The 18,439-nt window shown below is 52.0% G+C and overlaps 1 protein-coding gene across 4 annotated transcripts in view; it reads right to left on the bottom strand.

The window, feature by feature from the left end:
* Positions 1-901: 901 nt before the first annotated feature.
* HNRNPUL1 (heterogeneous nuclear ribonucleoprotein U like 1) overlaps positions 902-18,439 on the bottom strand; it is a 35,092-nt gene continuing 17,554 nt past the window's right edge. For all 4 annotated transcript variants that reach the window (XM_054511429.2, XM_045891581.3, XM_054511430.2 and 1 more), the window contains exons 8-15: positions 17,384-17,650; positions 16,216-16,338; positions 15,990-16,118; positions 6,424-6,592; positions 5,516-5,800; positions 4,281-4,570; positions 2,723-2,914; positions 902-2,152 (exon numbers count right to left, since the gene is read on the bottom strand). In XM_054511429.2, coding sequence (XP_054367404.1) covers positions 2,036-2,152; positions 2,723-2,914; positions 4,281-4,570; positions 5,516-5,800; positions 6,424-6,592; positions 15,990-16,118; positions 16,216-16,338; positions 17,384-17,650 — 1,572 coding nt within the window. In that variant the 3' untranslated portion in view covers positions 902-2,035. The remainder of the gene's footprint in view (positions 2,153-2,722; positions 2,915-4,280; positions 4,571-5,515; positions 5,801-6,423; positions 6,593-15,989; positions 16,119-16,215; positions 16,339-17,383; positions 17,651-18,439) is intronic.

Raw genomic sequence — 18,439 nt, 5'->3', positions numbered from 1 at the left:
ACTAGTCAGCCTTCCTCCTCCTCTTGCAGCCTATGTCCCATTCATAAGGCTCTGAGGTACTTCCTGTTAGGCAAGGGATGGGGCTCAGCTGGCACTCCTGTGCCCCAGCATTGTCCCTCACAGTATCACTGGGAACACCACATATCCAGAGGGGATAAAGAAATGACTCCAGTTGCCAGGAGAGGCCACTAGGCTCCATGGAGATGCAAACACGAAAGTCTTCTACCCTGGCTACTTAAAAAATTGTTCCCTTCTCCAGGAAGACCTCCCCTTACCACACTCCTAACCCTCGGGCTTTCACAGCTGACCACTTGGTGCTGTCACCATCTGATGACAAGTCTGTGTTACCTCTGGACTGGGAGACCCGTGAGAGCCGGGCTCAGGACTGCCCTGACCGTGCTGTATCCCCAGCACTGTCCAGAGAGTGAGGCACGAGGCAAGCACCTAACACACAGTGGCTGGATAAAGAAGTTCCTGGAATCCCCACGAGCCTGGATCCAGGACTGCAGGCAGGACACGTCCTAAGTCCAGCACCCAAAGCCAGGACCGAGGTGGCTGGGCAGTCACACCCCATGAGGACCCCCAACAGTCCAGCCCTGGTCTCCATCCCATCAGCCCTACCTCACCCTCTGCCTAGGGACCTGCCATGCCTTCTAGTCACAAATTCCTGGAGAGAATTGGGGCTGTGAATGGACCAGAAAGAGGAGGGACCAGAGAACTACTTTAAAATGAAAGTGGATTTTAAACTGAGAGCCCCAGCACCAAAAACAGGGCCAGGCACGTGAAACCCTCAGTAAGTGTTTAATGGAGGAGTAAATAATGTCCCCTTTGAAAACGTCCCACCCCAATTAAAGGCCAACTGCAGTAATACTTCAGGGTTTCAACCCTGCTTCATTCCTGCTAGGAGGTGCCATGTCATTTATTGAAAGAAAACAAAACAAAGCAAACACATTTCTTAATAAGTGCAGTTTGTTAAAATTCTGTTAAAACATATGGGCCAAGGGGGAGTAAAAATAATCAAAGGATCATTGTAGGAAAAACCTTTAGGTCTGGCACCTGGAAGACCTCTGGAGAGGAGGCGGTGGGAGAAATTTCAGGTTCTGAAGGGAAGGAGCCCCCCCCCCCAACCTCCCCTTCTTCCCTCTCACCCACTTAATCCCACCAGAAACTACCAAGACGCCCGGAATAAAAGGTTTCAAGTTCAATAGTCACACTCTCTCCAAATACAAAAAGCAGTTACAATTCAACTCAACACAGAAGCTTGTGTGCAAGGTTACGGGAAACTGAGACATCGTATAAAAAGTTAGGTTAAAGATGATTCTGTGGTTTTGTTTTTGTGTGTGTTTTGTTTTGAGGGTGTGGCTCTTCCTCGGTCACCTGAACTCAGCAAAGAAATGGTTATCCTGATGAAATATCAACAGCCACAGTAAAAACAGAGAAATTCTAAAAATTAAAAAAAAAAAAAAAGCATAATTACCAAAAAATATCTGTCACTGCTTCCTCCCTCCGCATTTTACTTTTTAAACTTGTGGGTTTTTGTATTGGTGTTTTTTTTTCCTAAGTTTTTGATTTTTTTTTTTTTTTTTTTTAATCCTGAAAAGTAGACAGTAAAACAGCTCCTGGAAGAATGTACAACCAACTACATGAAGGTCTGGGAAGCTGAGGGGCTGGAGCAGGGCTGGGAGAGGTGGGCAGAAGGGGCCCTCCCTCAGCCACTGTAGCCTCACTGTATGACCAAGGGGGGGGGGGTCTTTAGTCAAAAAGGAGGTGGGGAGGAGGAAGAAGAGGAGGAGGGAAAGGAAGAAGGTGAGGGGACAAACAGAAAATAAAAGGTCATTGTTGCCTGTTTGAATCCAGAGAAAAATGCCCGGCCCTGTGTTGGGGAAGAAGCCCCTCGGAGGGGAGGCAGTGGGCTGAAAGGAGGCAGCCCTGGGATGACCCGTCCCCCAGCACCGCAGGACCCAGTGTGGGCAGACGAGGGGGCCAGGGTGGGCGCTGGTGGAGGAAGCCGGCAGGGGCCTCCAGAGCACACTGGCTACTGTGTGCTTGTGCCTCCCTGTGTGTTCCCGGAGTAGCTCCCGTAGTCGTAGTTCCCGTAGTATGGTGGCCACTGGCCCTGGTTCTGATAGTACTGGTTCCACTGCTGGGCATACTGGAGAGAGAAACCAAGAGCACACGTTGTCCTTACCCAGACCCGTATTTGGCTCCTGCCTTGACCCCACTCCCACGCAGGTCAGAGGTGAGTGTACTGACATGGGTCCCCTGACAGAGAAATCAAGGTCCCTCGGGAGGACAAGTGACCGACCTGATGCCCCATGGGTGGGGAGTCAGGGACGGAAGCCCAGACCTCCTGGCTTGCCAACCTAATGTCCTTTCAGGTATAGGTAGATACCACATTCAAAACACTTAACAGGTATGATGGCCCAGCACCAGCCAAGGGGAATGGACACTGGCCATGGTGCTGAAGCAGGATTCGGAGGCCCTTGCTAGGCCATTTAGTGGCTTCACTGGGGAGAAGAGGTTCGGATACCAGTTATTTAGCAGCCAGTGCAGAAATTTCAGTAAGTGGAATGGCTACATCAGGTGAATGCCAGCCTGAGGCCAGCCCATCTCTGTAGGAATAAACAGGGACTCCAGTCTGGGAATATACATTCATGCGGGTGCCCTGGAAGTCTCTATGCCCACCCTCCCCCTGCTCCCCCACCCCGAGTCTGGCACCTACCTGCTGATACTGGTTATAGCTGGGCTGAGGGTAGGTCTGTGCGGTGGGGGGCGGCGGTGGGGTGTAGGGAGCCGGGTTGTAGCCGCCATAGCTCCCATAGTTGTAGGCAGGTGGTGGTGGAGGTGGAGGTGGTGGGGCCGTGTAGCCCTGGCTGTAACCTCCCTGGTTGTAGGGTGGCTGGCTGTAACTCGGCTGTAAAGGGGGGAGAAAACCAGGGTGCTGTGAAATGGCTCAGCTGGGACAGAGTAAGGGTCTTTGTAAGCAGTGGATGACAAAGGAACTTCCCTGGTGGAGGCTGTTTGAGGGCTGAGGAAATGGGTCAGCTCTGTGACATGGTGGGACAGGGAAGGAGACAGGGTTGTGTTCTGGACTCTACTCTCAGCTCCAAGATCCTGGGGGAGCAAGGCACACAGCATCTCTTGAAATTCCACTGCTCCCCCCGCAGCACCGTAAAATGAGAATTACAACAGAACTACCCCTTCCGATTGCCTTGCGTATTCAGGAAGCCTGAGTGCACAGGCCACTAGGGCACTCCATAAATGGTGGTAGTTGTTTTGGGAAAAGGTCTGCTGAGAACAGAAGTAGCGATTTCTCAAGTGCTGCCCACATGCAGACTGTACCATTAACCCACCTAATTGCCCCATCAACTCTGTGAGGCAGGCTCCACTAGCCTCATTTTACAGAGAGGTTCAAAACTTGAAGCTCAGGGAGGTGAAATTAGTTGACCCGAGTCACACAGTAAAAAGTGGTGGAGCTGGATTTGACCTTCGGTCTGCCTCGTTCCAGAACCTTACCCACAAAGCTAAAATACCACCCATCCCTCACAACAAACCTCGCAAATGAGTTCTACCAACAACTCCATGGTCTTTTATAAAGAAAATGAGGTCCAGGGAGGTGAAACCGTTTGTGCAAGGTTATAAAACCGAGACACTGTGGGGCTGGGGTTTGAATCTGTGCCTACCCACCCTGTTCTAGGAAACATTCTGGTTAGACCAGGACTGGGAGCCATTCATCTGTCTCTTGGCAGCTGTCCCCAGGCCTGGCATGTGGAAGGCGCTCAGGAAACGGCAGTGGACTGTTCTGGTTAACAGGGGCCTGTGCATTCCAGAGCCTGTGCACCGGTTTTTGGAGAACTGGAACTGAGCCAGGAGCTGCTCCAGAGTGAAGTTCTCAGGACACTGGGCAAGACCTCCCAAGCTTAGGGCCTGTCTCCATATGCTGGAGATAAGGGGGTCAGCCCCTGCCAGCCTAGGCAAAAGTAACTCCAATCAAGTACTTTCTTGGGGATTCAGTAGAGGCCAGTGACACCACCGAGAGAAATGTACTTGCTGGAGCAACCAACACTCATTGCACATGACTGTGAGGGGGTGGGAGAACAAGTAGGGTCCCGATTAATCTGGGTCTGGCAGGAAAGTCTAGGGTCCATCACAGTCAAAAGCACTGCCAGGAAGAAGGGCAGGGCTGGAGGGAAGAGTGGAGAGCCGTGGCCGGAGCGCCTGTTGGCCATTCCCCGGGCCCACCTCCTCTGGCCCGCATACACGCCTATGTGTTCTCTCACCTGTGGAGGGCTGTAGCTGCTGACAGTGGGGGTGCTGGTACTGGCACTCGAGCCAGGGATGTTGCTGTTCTTGTTGTAGCTGCTGGCCCCCGGTGGGTTCCGAGCAGGGCTGTAGCTGGGTGGCGGCGGCGGCTGCTGGGGCGGTGGCTGCGGCGGCGGCGGCTGCTGGGGCGGTGGCTGTTGCTGGGGAGCCCGGTTGTAGCTGCCTCGGTTGTTGGAGTTGTTGTTATCCCGGCTGTTGTTACCCCAGCGGTTCTGGTTGTAGCCACCACCTCCGCTGCGGTTGAAGCCTGTGTCGGAGAAGCCAGGGGAGAGGCCCTGTCACTCTGAACTGGTGACCCTCAGGAGCGGGGCTCCACTCTGGGTCTCCCCAGATCCCCAGGCATGCCCCCTGTGCAGCCCTGTAACTCAGTCATCACTGTCTGCTGACAGGCTTGTCTTGCTCACCGGACTGTGAGCTTGGGACCAGGGCTGCTTGGGTTTCTACTGTGTCCCCAGCATCCCAACAGCTGCTGAACAAACCGGAAGAGGTGGTCAGGAAGACAAAACTAAGCATCCAGGACAGTCCTTTTCAGGCTTGGTCAAATGGGTAGGTCTCTCCTGAGCCCTTGAGCTGCTGTGGCTGGGCCCAGAACCCTGCCCCCTGCCAACTCCCACTGGTCTCTGGACCTCAGCCTAGACACTGGTGTCTTGGCAGGCCTTTCCCGAGCCTGCTCCCTCCCAGGCTGGATCAGGTGTCACCCAAGCTCACGCTAACCCAGGGCTTTGCCACTCAGCCCAGAAGCCTTCTGGACGGCCACTATAGGCAGATGTGTCTGTCTGGGGCAAATTAACCTCCTTAAGCCCACTTCTCTATTTGTTTTAATGCCAAACAACCAAAAACAGTCCTGGCATTTGTCTTGTGCTAGCTCCTGAGCAGGAACCTAAGACTGGCAGTAAACTCGGTCTGGCCGCTCTTCTTAAGGCGCTTATGGTCAGATGGCAAGGAAGAATTGCAAAAATGACACCAGAGTGACCTGCAAAGGGGCATGGGCTTCAGGAGCAATGCCTAGGGGAAGCAGGACAGTGGGAGAGGTCCCCTGAGGGCCCAGAGTTTAACTCACTGCGGTTCTCTGCCAGAATTCAGCCCACAGCTGGTGCTAGGGAAATCCACCTGCTGACTGAGTAAGCAGTCACAACGCTCAACCCTGTCCCGGGAGCCAAAAGCCAAGAAAGCTCTGTTTGAGATGTCTTACCTCCTCGGTAGTTGCCTCCTCCACCGCTGCCGCCCCCTCGGTTCTGGAAGCCTCCTCGGTTGCCCCCTGGTGGGCCTCTGTTGTCATAGCGCTGGAAGCCGCCACCACCCCCGCGGCCCCGGAAGCCACCACTGCCTCTGTTGTCAAAGCGCTTTTCAGGGGGTGGCCCGGCCTTGCGACCCTCCTCGTTGTACTGCCTCACCAGCTTGTCTGCTTCTTCCCGCTGCAGCTCAATGAACAGCACCTCGTCCAGGAAGTCCCCAACGTCTGGCAATGTGAAGTTGGCTAGGAAGAAGGCAGGGCCCCAGAGGGAACAGGGAGAGGTCAGTACCTTCCGCGGTCTGGTTCCCTACACCCCCAGGACACTGGCCTGCCAGAAGGGAGATGGCAGAGGGGACAAGCAGTGAGTGACAGTAGCGAGAAAGGGTCTCAACCTCTCTGACAATGTTCAGGGGTTAACAAAGACCCTCCTGTCTCTCTTCTGAAGAGGTGGCCTAAGCCCCACCAAATATAAACACTCCCTCCAGCCTCCCCAGGGAGTGGGCAGGCAGGTGGAATCAGCATCCTTATTTTCTACAGAGGAGCGGACAGAGGCCAGCTCAGCACTGCACCGGAGGGAGCCAGAGGCAGTGACTGTGCGGGACTTTCAGCGTCTGCTCCCTCACATCCTCTCCCGCATCCTGTCCCAGCCCCAGCCCCAGCAAGTCTGAAAACCGTGCCCCAAGAGACTGTTGGTAGCTCTTCTGTTCACAGCTGCACCAGACAGGGAAGGGCAGAACAGGAGGAGGAAAGAACGGACAAGGTCAAAAAAGGAGTAAGCCAGGAGCTGGGGAGGAAGGGACTGTGGAAGGAGCTTTTCTCTGGAGGATCCTGTTGTGTTGGCCCCCTGGGAACCGCTCATCTCCTACCTTTCATTTCTAGGACCGCGTGATCTGGGACATCCTTCCCTTCCTCGTCGGTTCGCTTTATTGTCCGGTCTTTTAGGTCCTCATCAGTGGGACAAATTACAATGGCTTTGCGCTGGAAGCCTTCAAATGGTCTCATTTTTCGTCTCTGGGCTGATCCATAAACATTTGTCTAGGGGTAGGTAACAGAAGAGGCAAGAGATGGTACATTACGACTTAGGTTTTTTCCTGCCATGTATTATGCAGGCCAGGAACTGAGAAAAGCACGCTAGTTCTCCAAAGCAGAAAAACTCAGGAAACTACTCTTTTTGTACTTTTAAGATTCTTTTTTTTTGCTTTTTAAAGATTTTATTTATTTATTTGACAGAGACACAGTGAGAGAGGGAACACAAGCAGGGGTAGTGGGAGAGGGAGAAGCAGGCTTCCCGCTGAGCAGGGAACCCGATGCGGGGCTCGATCCCAGGACCCTGGGATCACGACCTGAGCCGAAGGCAGACGCTTAACGACTGAGCCACCCAGGCACCCCTGCTTTTAAGATTCTTGAGCCCATCCTCAGAAAACGGACTTGGGAAAGTGGCTGCTGACAAGTCACAGGACAAAGGGTTCCCAGAGGTTGGGCTTTTAACCCCTATTTGTTCTTGGTATGCCACCTTACATCCTCCCCCCAATTCTAAAAGTAACACAGGATGGGGCGCCTGGGTGGCTCAGTCGTTAAGTGTCTGCCTTCGGCTCAGGTCGTGATCCCAGGGTCCTAGGATCGAGCCCCACATCGGGCTCCCTGCTCGGCGGGAAGCCTGCTTCTCCCTCTCCCACTCCCCCTGCTTGTGTTCCCTCTCTAGCGGTCTCTCTCTGTCAAATAAATAAAATCTTTAAAAAAATAAAAGTAACACAGGCTCATGGTAAAAACTTCAGAGTACAAGGTAGAGTAAGAATTTAGAGTAGAATCCCTTCATCTGCTTACTGCCAGTCCTCCTTCCCAGAGATGACCTGTACTGAAAACATGTATTTCTAAAAAGATCTGTGTAATCTTCTTTTCTTTCTTAAAGCATTTACTTTGAGACATAATTGGAACATCTTAGAGGTACAACACGTGGGAAAGTGCTCAGTTAAAATATGGAACGCTTCACAAATCTGTGGGTCATCCTCACACAGGGGCCAATTTTAGTGTATGTGCTGCTGAAGCCAGCAGAGATCTCTGTGATTTTTAACACAATTGGAGGGGCGCCTGGGTGGCTCAGTCGGTTGAGTGTCTGCCTTCGGCTCAGGTCATTGTCCCAGAGTCCTGGGACCGAGTCCCGTATCGGGCTCCCTGCTCAGCGGGGAGTCTGCTTCTCCTTCTCCCTCTGCCCCTACTGGCCCTCTCCTGCTGGCATTCTCTCTCTCAGATAAATAAGTAAAATCTCTAAACAACAACAAACAAAAAATAACACAAGTGGACTCAGGCTACATACTCTCCTGAAGGCTTTTTCTTTCTTTTTTTTCTTTTTAAGATTTTACTTATTTGACAGAGAGAGACAGCTAGAGAGGAACACAAGCAGGGGGAGTGAGAGAGGGAGAAGCAGGCCTCCCACTGAGCAAGGAGCCCGATATGGGGCTCGATCCCAGGACCCTGGGACCATGACCCGAGCCGAAGGCAGACGCTTAACCATCTGAGCCACCCAGGCGCCCCTCCTGAAGGCTTTTCCACTTAATGTTTCTCTCACATTTTTCCATGCCAGTGTTCTCTTTTAATGGCTACATAATACTTATAGGATGGTTGCCATAATTAACCAGCCCTTTCTGACAGCTGTATGGATTCTTGTCATCAACACTGTGGTTCTTTTACTCCCTCAGTCCTTCTCTAAAGCATCAGCCTCAACCACAGGCTTTTAACCATGGAGCTGGGCAAGGCAACAGCCTGTGCTTTTCCCAAGTGCAGTTTTGCTGCTAACGTTCTGCTCCCTTCCTCCAGGTAATGCGCAGGTGCATGCTGGGCCAGTGGTGGCACAAAGTGGTGCTCTAGAACACACCTGACCAAGAGCCGCAGTTGCCAACGGCTTCCATTTACGGAGTACCTCCTACATGCCGGGCCCTTTGGAACCGGGGCCTAGACCATGGGACCCCAGGGCTCCCCGGATTCAGCCCGTACATCCAAACCACCTAGATGCTACTGAAAAGGAGAGCGGCCCTAATGCCACTCGGAATTTCCAAACCCATCTCTGGAAGTGGGATCCAGAAACCTGTATGGGTATCCACTCTATCTAAACTCAGACAGTCAATACAACTGGAGTGATGAGAAGTACCTGCCTTTGAACAACTTGTAGGCTCTGACAGGGACTCAAGGGAGAAGCCACAGCGGGGAGCAGTCGTAAAGGGGCACGCACACACAAAAATACTGTATTTTGAATCAACAGCCTGGCAGGGTGGAAAAGCCCCGGGTCAAGTCCTAGTGTGGCCTTTAACTCACTCTGGCCAGTCCTTATAGTGGCTTCATCTGGAAAACAGAGATGAAGAGCCTCCCTGCCAGGGCTGGTGAGGATGGAGCAGAAAAGGATGACAGAACAAATGTCCTGGTGCAAGGAAGTCCTTGACTGGGGGTTCAGAGGCAGCCTCCAGCACGGAGACAGAGAGTGTGTGTGTGTACGGGTGGCCTGGCCACCCCAGCTCTAATCGGACTTGCTCAGGTCACAGCCGTGTGGCTCTGGGTGAACAAGTGCCACTCAGCCTACTTGTCTGTAAAATCAACCCACTGCGCATTTAACGAGTCTCAAACCCTGAAAAGGGAGAAGAGTATGAATGTCAGATGGTCACTATTAAGCCTGCTGGAGTTCATGTGGGTCAAAGCCCTTGGTTAGCTCCGGGCCTGGATCACAGCGAAGCCAACAACTGGGAGCCACTGTAGTTACGGCCGTCACTGGGGAGGGAGGTGTGCCATGACGAGCCTCACCGTAAAGTAGATGTGAAGCCAGGGAAGACCAAGCTATAGTGACTTCCCATCAGAAAGGCAGGGACGGGGGCGCCTGGGTGGCTCCGTTGGTTAAGCATCCGACTCTTGGTTTTGGCTGAGGTCGTGATTTCAGGGTTGTAAGATCGAGCCCCGAGTCAGGCTCTGTGCTCAGCCTGGAGTCCACCTGGGATTCTCTCCCTCCCCCTCCCCCTGCTCACACTCTAAATAAATAAGTAAAATCTTAAAAAAAAAAAAAAAAGAAAAAAGAAAAGAAAAAAACAAAAAAAAAGAAGACAGGGTAGAGAGAACACAGGCTTTGGGGAAGAAGCTTGGGGTTGAAATCCCAGCTGTGCCTTCTACTATTTGTGAGACTGTAGACAAGTCACCCAATTAGCCTGTGTCTCAAATTTCTTCCTCTGAAAGACAGGGATCAGATCACCCTCCTTCTGGCTCTTCTGGCTCTGATGAGGATTTGCAGATGTGAAAATGTCTGGCATGTGGCAGGAAGGGGGCAGGGAAAGTTCCAAGTCAACACACATAGGGTGGATCTGAAAATAGGGCCAACAGGACTGACACTGTCCCAGGAGAGACTTCCCAAAGGAAAGGACCAAGGAAAGTTAAATTCGAAGAAAAGACAAGTCACAAGAGATCCTCTCCCAAGACATGGAACAGGAAGCTGGGCTGTGGGTCAGCCAGAGGCCAGGGACCCCAGTGCACATCTGCTGGGAGATCTGGGCGGTGGGTGCAGCTGTTCTCTAAACCAATCAGACCCCTGGTCCTGACACACACCAGGTGGGGATGTTCCTCCCCGTTCCCCGGGGAAAATGTCCCACCCTTCAAGGACAGGGAGGACCATGTATGCCGCAAGCACACATCCATGCTGTGATCTGGGCCCTGAGAACTGGCCCATGGAGAGGCCTTGGGCCACAAATGGTTAAAAGGCACATCAGATTACAGAGGAAAAGTCTCTTTCCCCACTGCTCTTCCTGGACTCACTCCTAAAAGCAAAGCAGAAGGTGGCATCTGATCATAGCAAGATAGAATTTGGCCTCCTCCAGCTAAATAATGAGGTTTTCTCCTGGCACAAAGCCAGAGTGACTGTGGCCCTAAACCATTCTGTGGACAACCCATTCCACGGTTCTCGCCTGGAAGAAGTGATCCTATTTTGACTGCCTCGAACCCCAAGGGGCAGGGATAAACACCCCCTGGAGTTTTCCAAGGGGCAGACCTGCCCTATTAAGGTGCTGACGAGGGGGCAAAGAAGAGAAGCAATGCTGTCAAGAGCGCTAGTCCCTGCAGCTTTGCAGGATGGGGGGAGACGGGGCAGAGCAGACTGGGCTCCTAATAATAGCCAGCCCCTGTCCTGGGAAGTGGCTAGACTCTGAGGGATGGCTGCTCAGACACCCTGGAACAGAGGTGCTGAGAACACACTTGGCGAGCGTTTCTGAGACGGCCTCTCCCTCCCCTTATTCCTGGGCTTGGGGAAGGGAAGAAGAGGATCCGAACCAGGCCAGCAGAAATGCAAATGCTTGGCTTCCTGGAGGAAAGGGAGTTAGCTGCTGGTGGCTGTTGCTACAGCAAACACAGTGAGGTCAGAGCCCTTAGGCCAGCCCAGCACTGCTCTGGTCACTGGGGGCTGCTGGTGGCTGTTGCTAGGAGACGAGCACAACAGCTAGGTCAGCTTTTCCAGCTGCGTGGGATCCCTCTGCCCAGCTCCTGCTTCTCCCAGTCCCACCCTGAAGATGCTGGCTCTGAGAAGGTCTGGGGCTGTCTATGTTCCCTGGCTCCCCAGCTATCCCCATCCCTAGCAATGGGGGCCAAAGGACAGGAGCTGGGTTTCTCCGAGAAGCTATGTGGGTAGTTCTGGTGTGTGGCGGTCCGGTGGCATGAGGGAGAAATACAGCCCAGGTTCTGTGAGAGTCCCACTGTCCCCTGTCCAGAGCTCAACAGGGTCAGGCTGGCAGGGAGAGAAAACCTGGCTGGACCCACAGGAGCACATTTAAAGCTGGTGACAAAAGAGCTCACTCTGGCAGAGTGAGGTGAACTCAGTGGGAGAAACCACACATGTAGCAAGAGAACTGGCTGGAGTGTCAACAGTGGAACAGGCTGAGGCTCTGGGGATGAGGAAGGTGGAGAAGAGAACCACCTCCCTCTCCAACGCCTGCCAACAAGAGGCCGTTTACTCTGGACCTCTGCTCTTAGCCCTAGGTTTCTGTCTCATGCGAAGGCATGGCACTTGTCAACAGGGATGCAAAGCAAGACTAGACCCACATGTTCTGCTGACTGAGGCGGGGCTGAGGCAGGGCTGGCAACGCTGTCACATGCAGCCCTGCTTCTGATTACTGCCTGGCCTGGCGCTGGGCTGTTAGAGCCGCAGTCTTGACTCTGGGGGTGGTTTGGGGCCTTCATACAGGGACCTGCAGAGGCCTTCTCGAGGCCTCCAGGTCAGCTCCTGCTCCTGCCCTGTACCGTCTCGAAGCTCCGTGGTGGGCCAGGGCAGGCAGCACCTCATTCCAGAGGCTTTCCACAGGTAAGAAAGGACCCCAAAGGACAGTTGAAGTGATGTGGCCTCCTACTTCTCTGTTCCCCTTTCTCTTCAGCCTTTCACCAGCCAGGCGAAGTGAGCCATGTCCCTCTCTGATGAAAACATGACCATGGTTCACCACTGCCCTCAGGACAAAGTCTCAACTCTTTTTATCATCGTCCATGTCCTGGCCGGCACCCCACCTCCAGAAAGCTTTCCTAATTTTCCACCAGGGCCCCCACCATTTTTGGCTGTGACTTTCTGGGAAGTCAGCAGAGGCCGGTTCTACCAGTAAACCGAATGCAAACTTCAAATAGGTTCCTTTCCCAGATGAGGCCTCAGCTTCCCCTCTGGTCCATTTTTTTTCCTGCCTTCCTCAGATGTCCCACAGCTTAACACCTCCATGATCTCAAGAGGACTCAAGTCATCACGAAATGTAGGTCCGGGCCCCTATACACCTGAGAGCTTGTGCTCAATGAGACACATCCTGGGAGAGGGGCTGGGATCCTGGCCAAAGGCAGAATCCTGGTACACAGAAGCCTCTTTCTCCTTCCCTCTCAAGGATGAGCATTTCTGAGGCCAACCTACACAGGAGAGCCAGGAGAGCCAAATACAGGGAGGTCTGACCACTCTGAATCAGAGAAGAAAGGGAGAAGACAGCCCTGAGCTGAGATCCCGGGACTGCAGGAACTTTGCGTGCTATACTGTCTCTGCTTTGGGAGTTCTTTCTAGCTCAGGAGACAGCTATGCATCAACTTACCCCTTATCACTGTCGAAGCTGGTGGAGTGGAAAGTGCCGGCCATCTTGCCAGGGGTCTGCTCTGAACCTTACATCCTACCTCCAGGGTTTTCTGGAACCCACTTTTGGGGCTTAAGTCAAAATAGGTGAAACCACTGGCTTTAGACCTCTTCCCAGGCCTGACCAACCTACAGCTTGAGGCCCCAAGTCAATCCTCCAATCTGCGGTTAATCCGAGAACCCTCCTCCCCCTCCTTCAGAGTTTAGGTTATTTTGCTTCCTTGTTGGCTTGGGTCACTTCACCTGACCAGCAGGTCCTTCACCAGGAGGCCAGCAGCCCTGAAGAGCACAGGCGCACCCGGTACAGCCCTGGACCCTGTCCCTGAATAAGCCAGCAGAGGACGAGAAAGCCAACGGTGAGTCTTTACAGAGCTCAGCTGTTCTGTGCCTGGCTGAGAGGCTGGGGGCCTGACTTCCAGGGAAAGCCCACCTTGAGATGTTGAACACAGATGTTAAGATTATCTACCCCTAGGACTATAATCCTTTTCCACTGGGCCACATATTTGAAATGGGTTTCACAGATGATTGAACCAGCAAACTGGGGACGGGGCGGGGGGGTGGGGTAAGGAGGCAGGGAATACTTCTTGGTATCCAAACAAGGAATCCTCAGGGCATTGCTCTCTACTTTTCAGGACCCGGAGTCCCACTGAGGCCAAGTTGGACTACAATTTCAAAATGCCCTGACAAGAAGAATGGGGCAAAGTGAGGCTTGTTTAAAAAACAAAGTCTTTGGGATGCCTGGCTGGCTCAGTTGTTAGAGCACGCGACTCTTGATCATGGGGTTACAAGTATGAGCCCCACGCTGGGTATAGAAGTTAATAATAGAATCTTTATTTTTAATTTTTTTTAAGATTTTATATTTATTGGAGAGAGAGAGAGCAAGAGTGGAGGGGCAGAGGGAGAGGGAGAAGCAGGTGGGTCCCAGCTGAGCAGGGAGCCCGATGCGGGGCTCGATCCCAGAACCCTGGGATCATGACCTGAGCTGAAGGCAGACGCTTAATCGACTGAGCCACCCAGGCGCCCCAAGAAAAAAATCTTAAAAATCTTAAAAAAAAAGAAAAGAAAAGAAAAGAAAAGAAAGATAAAGAACAAAGTCTTTTAAGGGGAGAGAAGGTTGGCTATATGTATCATAAATGGGGCTGAGCTGGGGCAGTAACCCACAGTGGCTCTTAGACTATCCTGTGCTCAACTGTGTGTGTGTGTGTGTTTTTTCCCCCCCATTAGCTCAATGAGTTATTTTTATGAAAGTTTAGTATTATGGGACCATGTCCTGTGTTTTTTACAAATGCGGGTCTTCAGGGCTCAATCCTATGATTGCATCCTTGCTCACTGGATGAAAGTACACCTTTTCTTTTCTTTTTTTTTTTTTTTTTAAAGATTTTATTTATTTATTTGACAGAGAGAGATAGTGAGAGAGGGAACACAAGCAGGCAGAGTAGGAGAGGGAGAAGCAGGCTCCCCGCCGAGCAGGGAGCCCGATGCGGGGCTCGATCCCAGGACCCTAGGATCACGACCTGAGCTGAAGGCAGACGCTTAACGACTGAGCCACCCAGGCACCCCGGAAGTACACCTTTTCAGGCCCACTTTCCACAAGAGCAACACCCAGAGCGAATCTCACATCTCTAGCATCACATAAGGATGCCAGAAGTGTGGCACAGCCTTGGCCAACGTTGAGTTTTTGTAGCATGCTGTTTCACCAGCAAACCACAGATTTCCACTCTCAACACTTAACTGCTTGGCAAGATCCTTTAATTTGTCTATCATAAAGAACTATCACAGCTAATAGCTTTTTTTCTTTTTGTCTTTAAGGACTAATTTCTTCTTGGGGCATCTGGGTGGCTCAGTTCGTTAAGCATTCAACTTATCGGCTCAGGTCATGTTCTCAGGGTTGAGATTAATCCCCACAACGCATTGTGCTTGGAGCTCAGAGGGGAGTCGGCTTCTCTTTCTCCCCCCCGCCCCTCCCCCAACTCGCGTGCCCCCACTTATGTAAGAAATTATTTTTAAAAAATCTTTAAAAAAATTATTTAAAAAAAAACTAGTTTCCTATTATGTGCTCTTTTCAAATGTTGGCTATGAGGCCTCATTTCTTCCACTGTAAACAGCAGCTTACTGGTTTATTATGAATAGGATGTACCTCGGGAATAACCACATGGAAGAGATGCTTAGGGCGAGATACAGGGAAGGTGCGCAGGGGCGGGGGACCACTCTTCCCAAATCTCCACTGTCCACCAGCCTGGGAGCTCCTGCTCAATTGTTTTGTTTAAGATGCTCACTCCAATGCAAAGCCAACTTGGTTCCCTGGAGTTTCCAACCACCTTCCTGATAAGCCTGCCACCACCACCAGCTCCATCCTCATTAGGAACTCTGAACTCATGGGAACCAAGTACCCAGGGCTACATGTATGGAAGGCACCCCAGTAAGGCTGCCAGGGCAGGGGCGCTACTAAGGTTACACAGTTGCACTCACAGATTTTTAAGAAAGCACAAGTGCAAGGCTAAGGGGAGCAGAGGCTTGTTCACAGGTCCCCAAATACAGGATCTGCTACTTGAGAAAGCCTTCGGGACAATGTCAAGAATGATGTCTCATAGGCAGTAAACATGAGGAACTTGTTACTCCGAGACAGGAATCCTTCCTTAACCATGTTTGGGTCACTCATCCTTTTGAGAATGCTGAAAGCCATGGACGACTTTCCTATCCTAACTCAAAATGTCCAGTTGTTTGCTTGTTTTCAAAGGATCTGTGCCTGTGTACAAAATTCTGGTTTAATTTCATACCAGCCTTCCTCTTAACTGGTAGACAACACGTGACTTAGATACGTACCCGACAGTCATAAAAACATGCTAACAGAAGCTGAGACATACCTATTTTGTAGAGCAATTAACAACAACCTCCAGCTACTATGGGCCAGACCGTGTTTCATGGGCACCATTATGATCTCTCTTTTACAGACCAAGAGACTGAGATTTGGGGGATGAAGTCAGCTGCCCACAGGCATGCAGCTAGGAAGCGGCAGAGCTCGGATTCAAGCCCGTTTGTCCAGCTCAGAAATCCATGTCCCTTCCAATTCACTAAATAGCTCTCACGTGATGATGTTCTTCTGGGCTGCTGAGAGCCTGAGTTATGTCTGGATCATGGCCCCAGAGCCCACCCACAGACTGGCCTCAGAGACCTAGGCTAAGAGTCTGGGACTGTGTCATCATGTAGAGCTGACTCCCTGATCAGCGCTGTAGTCTGAGCATTACAGGGAAAAAATAAAAGGACCAGGCATCTAACAGGCCCCTGCCATTTCCTGGGGCATGAGGGTCACCAGTTAAGTACCTGATCTAGGATATAGTTGCGTTTCTTGCGGGCAGCGATCTGGATGAGGCGGTTGAGGCACTGGGTGGCCTGCTGGATCAGGACGTCCCAGCGGCCAGCATAGTTCCGCTGCCGGCGTAGGCCCATCACCTGCGGGCAGAGGGTGAAGGGGTGGGTGGTCCTGGCTGCAGGCAGCACTCTGGTGGACGAAGGGGGTGGATATGGAGGGACCAGGGACCATCCTTACCCGCATTTTATCCATGATGGCATTGGTACCCAGAATATTGTACTTCTTGGAGGGGTTGGAGGCTGCGTGTTTGATGGCCCACGTGGTCTTACCGGCAGCGGGCAGGCCCACCATCATCAGAATCTACAAAAATGGGACAAAGAGGGACACTGAAGCAGTAGCAGTGGGTGGCATGGCGGCCTGGCACGGCCCTCACTCACTGGTGACCTCAAGGGTAACTCAACTTCATGGCTGCCTCTGGAAAACAGAAGCAGTAACAGCATCTACCTCACAGTGTTGCTGTTGGAATTCAAAGACACCAAGGGTGTCAGACTCTAAACAGAGGGCCTCGAATGGGGCGAGCACAAAATCAAGTGCTGTTATCGTGAATATTACATTTCTGTTCAGGATTAAGCGGCTTCTGACAGGGAAAAGCCCACAGAGGGTCATGCACTGGGAATGGTGCACATAGTGGCCACGAGAAGTGGTACAACCTTCCTGGAGTCCGAGAAGGGGACAGACTATACGCACGAGGACAAACATGGTATTTATTTAATACATTTAGAATTTGGTAAACACTAGATACAACCTAAAGGCCCACCAAGAGGGGAACGATTTGTTTGTAAGGCCATTAAAAGTGAGTTTAAAAAGAGGGTTTCATGTAGTGGGATAAAGCTCACAAAATAATGTTGAGTGAAAAGGGCAGATGTCAAAATGCTTATACTTTACAATCTCAATTATGGGAAATTAATCTTCATGTTTAGTTTTTTAGAAATAAACATAAAATCACTTACGTATCTGAAAAAATATTATTTTGAGAGCAAAGCTCACTAGTACAGCTTCTGCTGCCAAATAACCCCCAAGATCTGTTGTCATTTTTGTTCTTAGACAGTCTTGGTCTCCCTGAAGCAGCGGTGCGGAAGAAGCCACACGACAACTTCCTACCGGAACCTTTCCAAGATTTAGGTCTCTCACCTCAGCCCCTCCCTCTTCAGCCCAAGCCACACCCACTGGCCTCCCCCCTCTCTCCCAGCCCTGGGAAGCCTGGACGAAGAGGCTCCCGCGCACCGCCCCCGCCCCAAGAGGCTGGGCTGCTCTCACCACCCAGCTGCAGTGTCTCCCCTCTGCCTTGGCCACCAACAGGGCTCTGGGGAGGTGGCCTCCAATTCGGTCTTCCAGGCCCACTCACCTCACACTCTGCTTTGCTCTTTGGTCCAACGGTGCCCCGGATCCGCTCACTCAGGGGAAGGTGCTGGATAAAGGTGAAGCCTGGGAGGACGGAACAGTAGGGCTCCGCCCGCTGCCCGAAGTTGAACTCCACTGCACAATTCTTCACCAGGACATGAGGGTAGAGGGCCTGACCACCCAAGGCTTCCTTCTGGATTCGGAAGGCAATGCCCATCCACTTCCCATTCTTGGTGAAGGAAAGTTCCACGTCATTTCCACATTCAAAGTCCTAGGAGAAAAAGCCAAAGGAAGATAATTGCCAACACTCAGCGTCAGGCATCAGGAGCCAAAGCTGGGAGGAAGGAGATGCAGGGAGTGGAAAAGACAGCCTCCCTCCCCCAGCAGATACATGAGGCGGCACCAGGAAACAGCGGAGAAGGTGCGGCCAAAGCCCTCCTTGCCCCCAAACGCCAAAGCTGGGGGATGGGACACGTGTCATTTTAGGAAGCTCCAAGTCTTGTGCCTAGCCTGGGACAAATGTGAAGGAAAAGGTTGATTCTGTGTGTCCTCAAGCCTAGCCAGGGCAGTCTGCGAAGAGAACAGATGGAAAGAAAGCCACAGCAGGGCCTTTTGAGTCAAGTCCAGCTCTACAAATGCTTTCATTTGTTTGTTCACCACATGTTCCGCAGCTCCTGCTCTTCCTGGTGCATAGGCCTATTGGTGATCCGGGCCTGACAGGGCTCAGGGCCTGGTGGGGAATCAGACAAGGACACTATCCTAATTTGGTAAGAGCACCTACCCAGGAGCAAGATTCTCTGAGGAGGGGACCTGTAAGCCAAGTCCTGAATAATACATGGAAATGAGCCAAGTCTGCGGTGGGAGGAGACAATCCTACAGAGAAGTGTTGTTTGTGTATAAATCCGATGGTGAGAGAACAAAGGGTCAGCCTGGCTGAAGCAGAAAAGATGAGGGAGAAGTAACTTCAGGTGCAGCGGGAGAGTCAGGCGTATTTGTTCATTCAACAACCGAAGAGTTCTTACGGAGCAGCTGGAGCGTAGTGGTTAAGACTGGGAAGGCA

Source organism: Mirounga angustirostris, unplaced genomic scaffold (genome assembly GCF_029215605.1).
Source record: "Mirounga angustirostris isolate CCGP_5_RB_7025 unplaced genomic scaffold, mMirAng1.0.hap1 SCAF_16, whole genome shotgun sequence".
NCBI classification, from domain to species: Eukaryota; Metazoa; Chordata; class Mammalia; order Carnivora; family Phocidae; genus Mirounga; species Mirounga angustirostris.
This window is presented reverse-complemented; position numbering and strand designations above follow the sequence as displayed.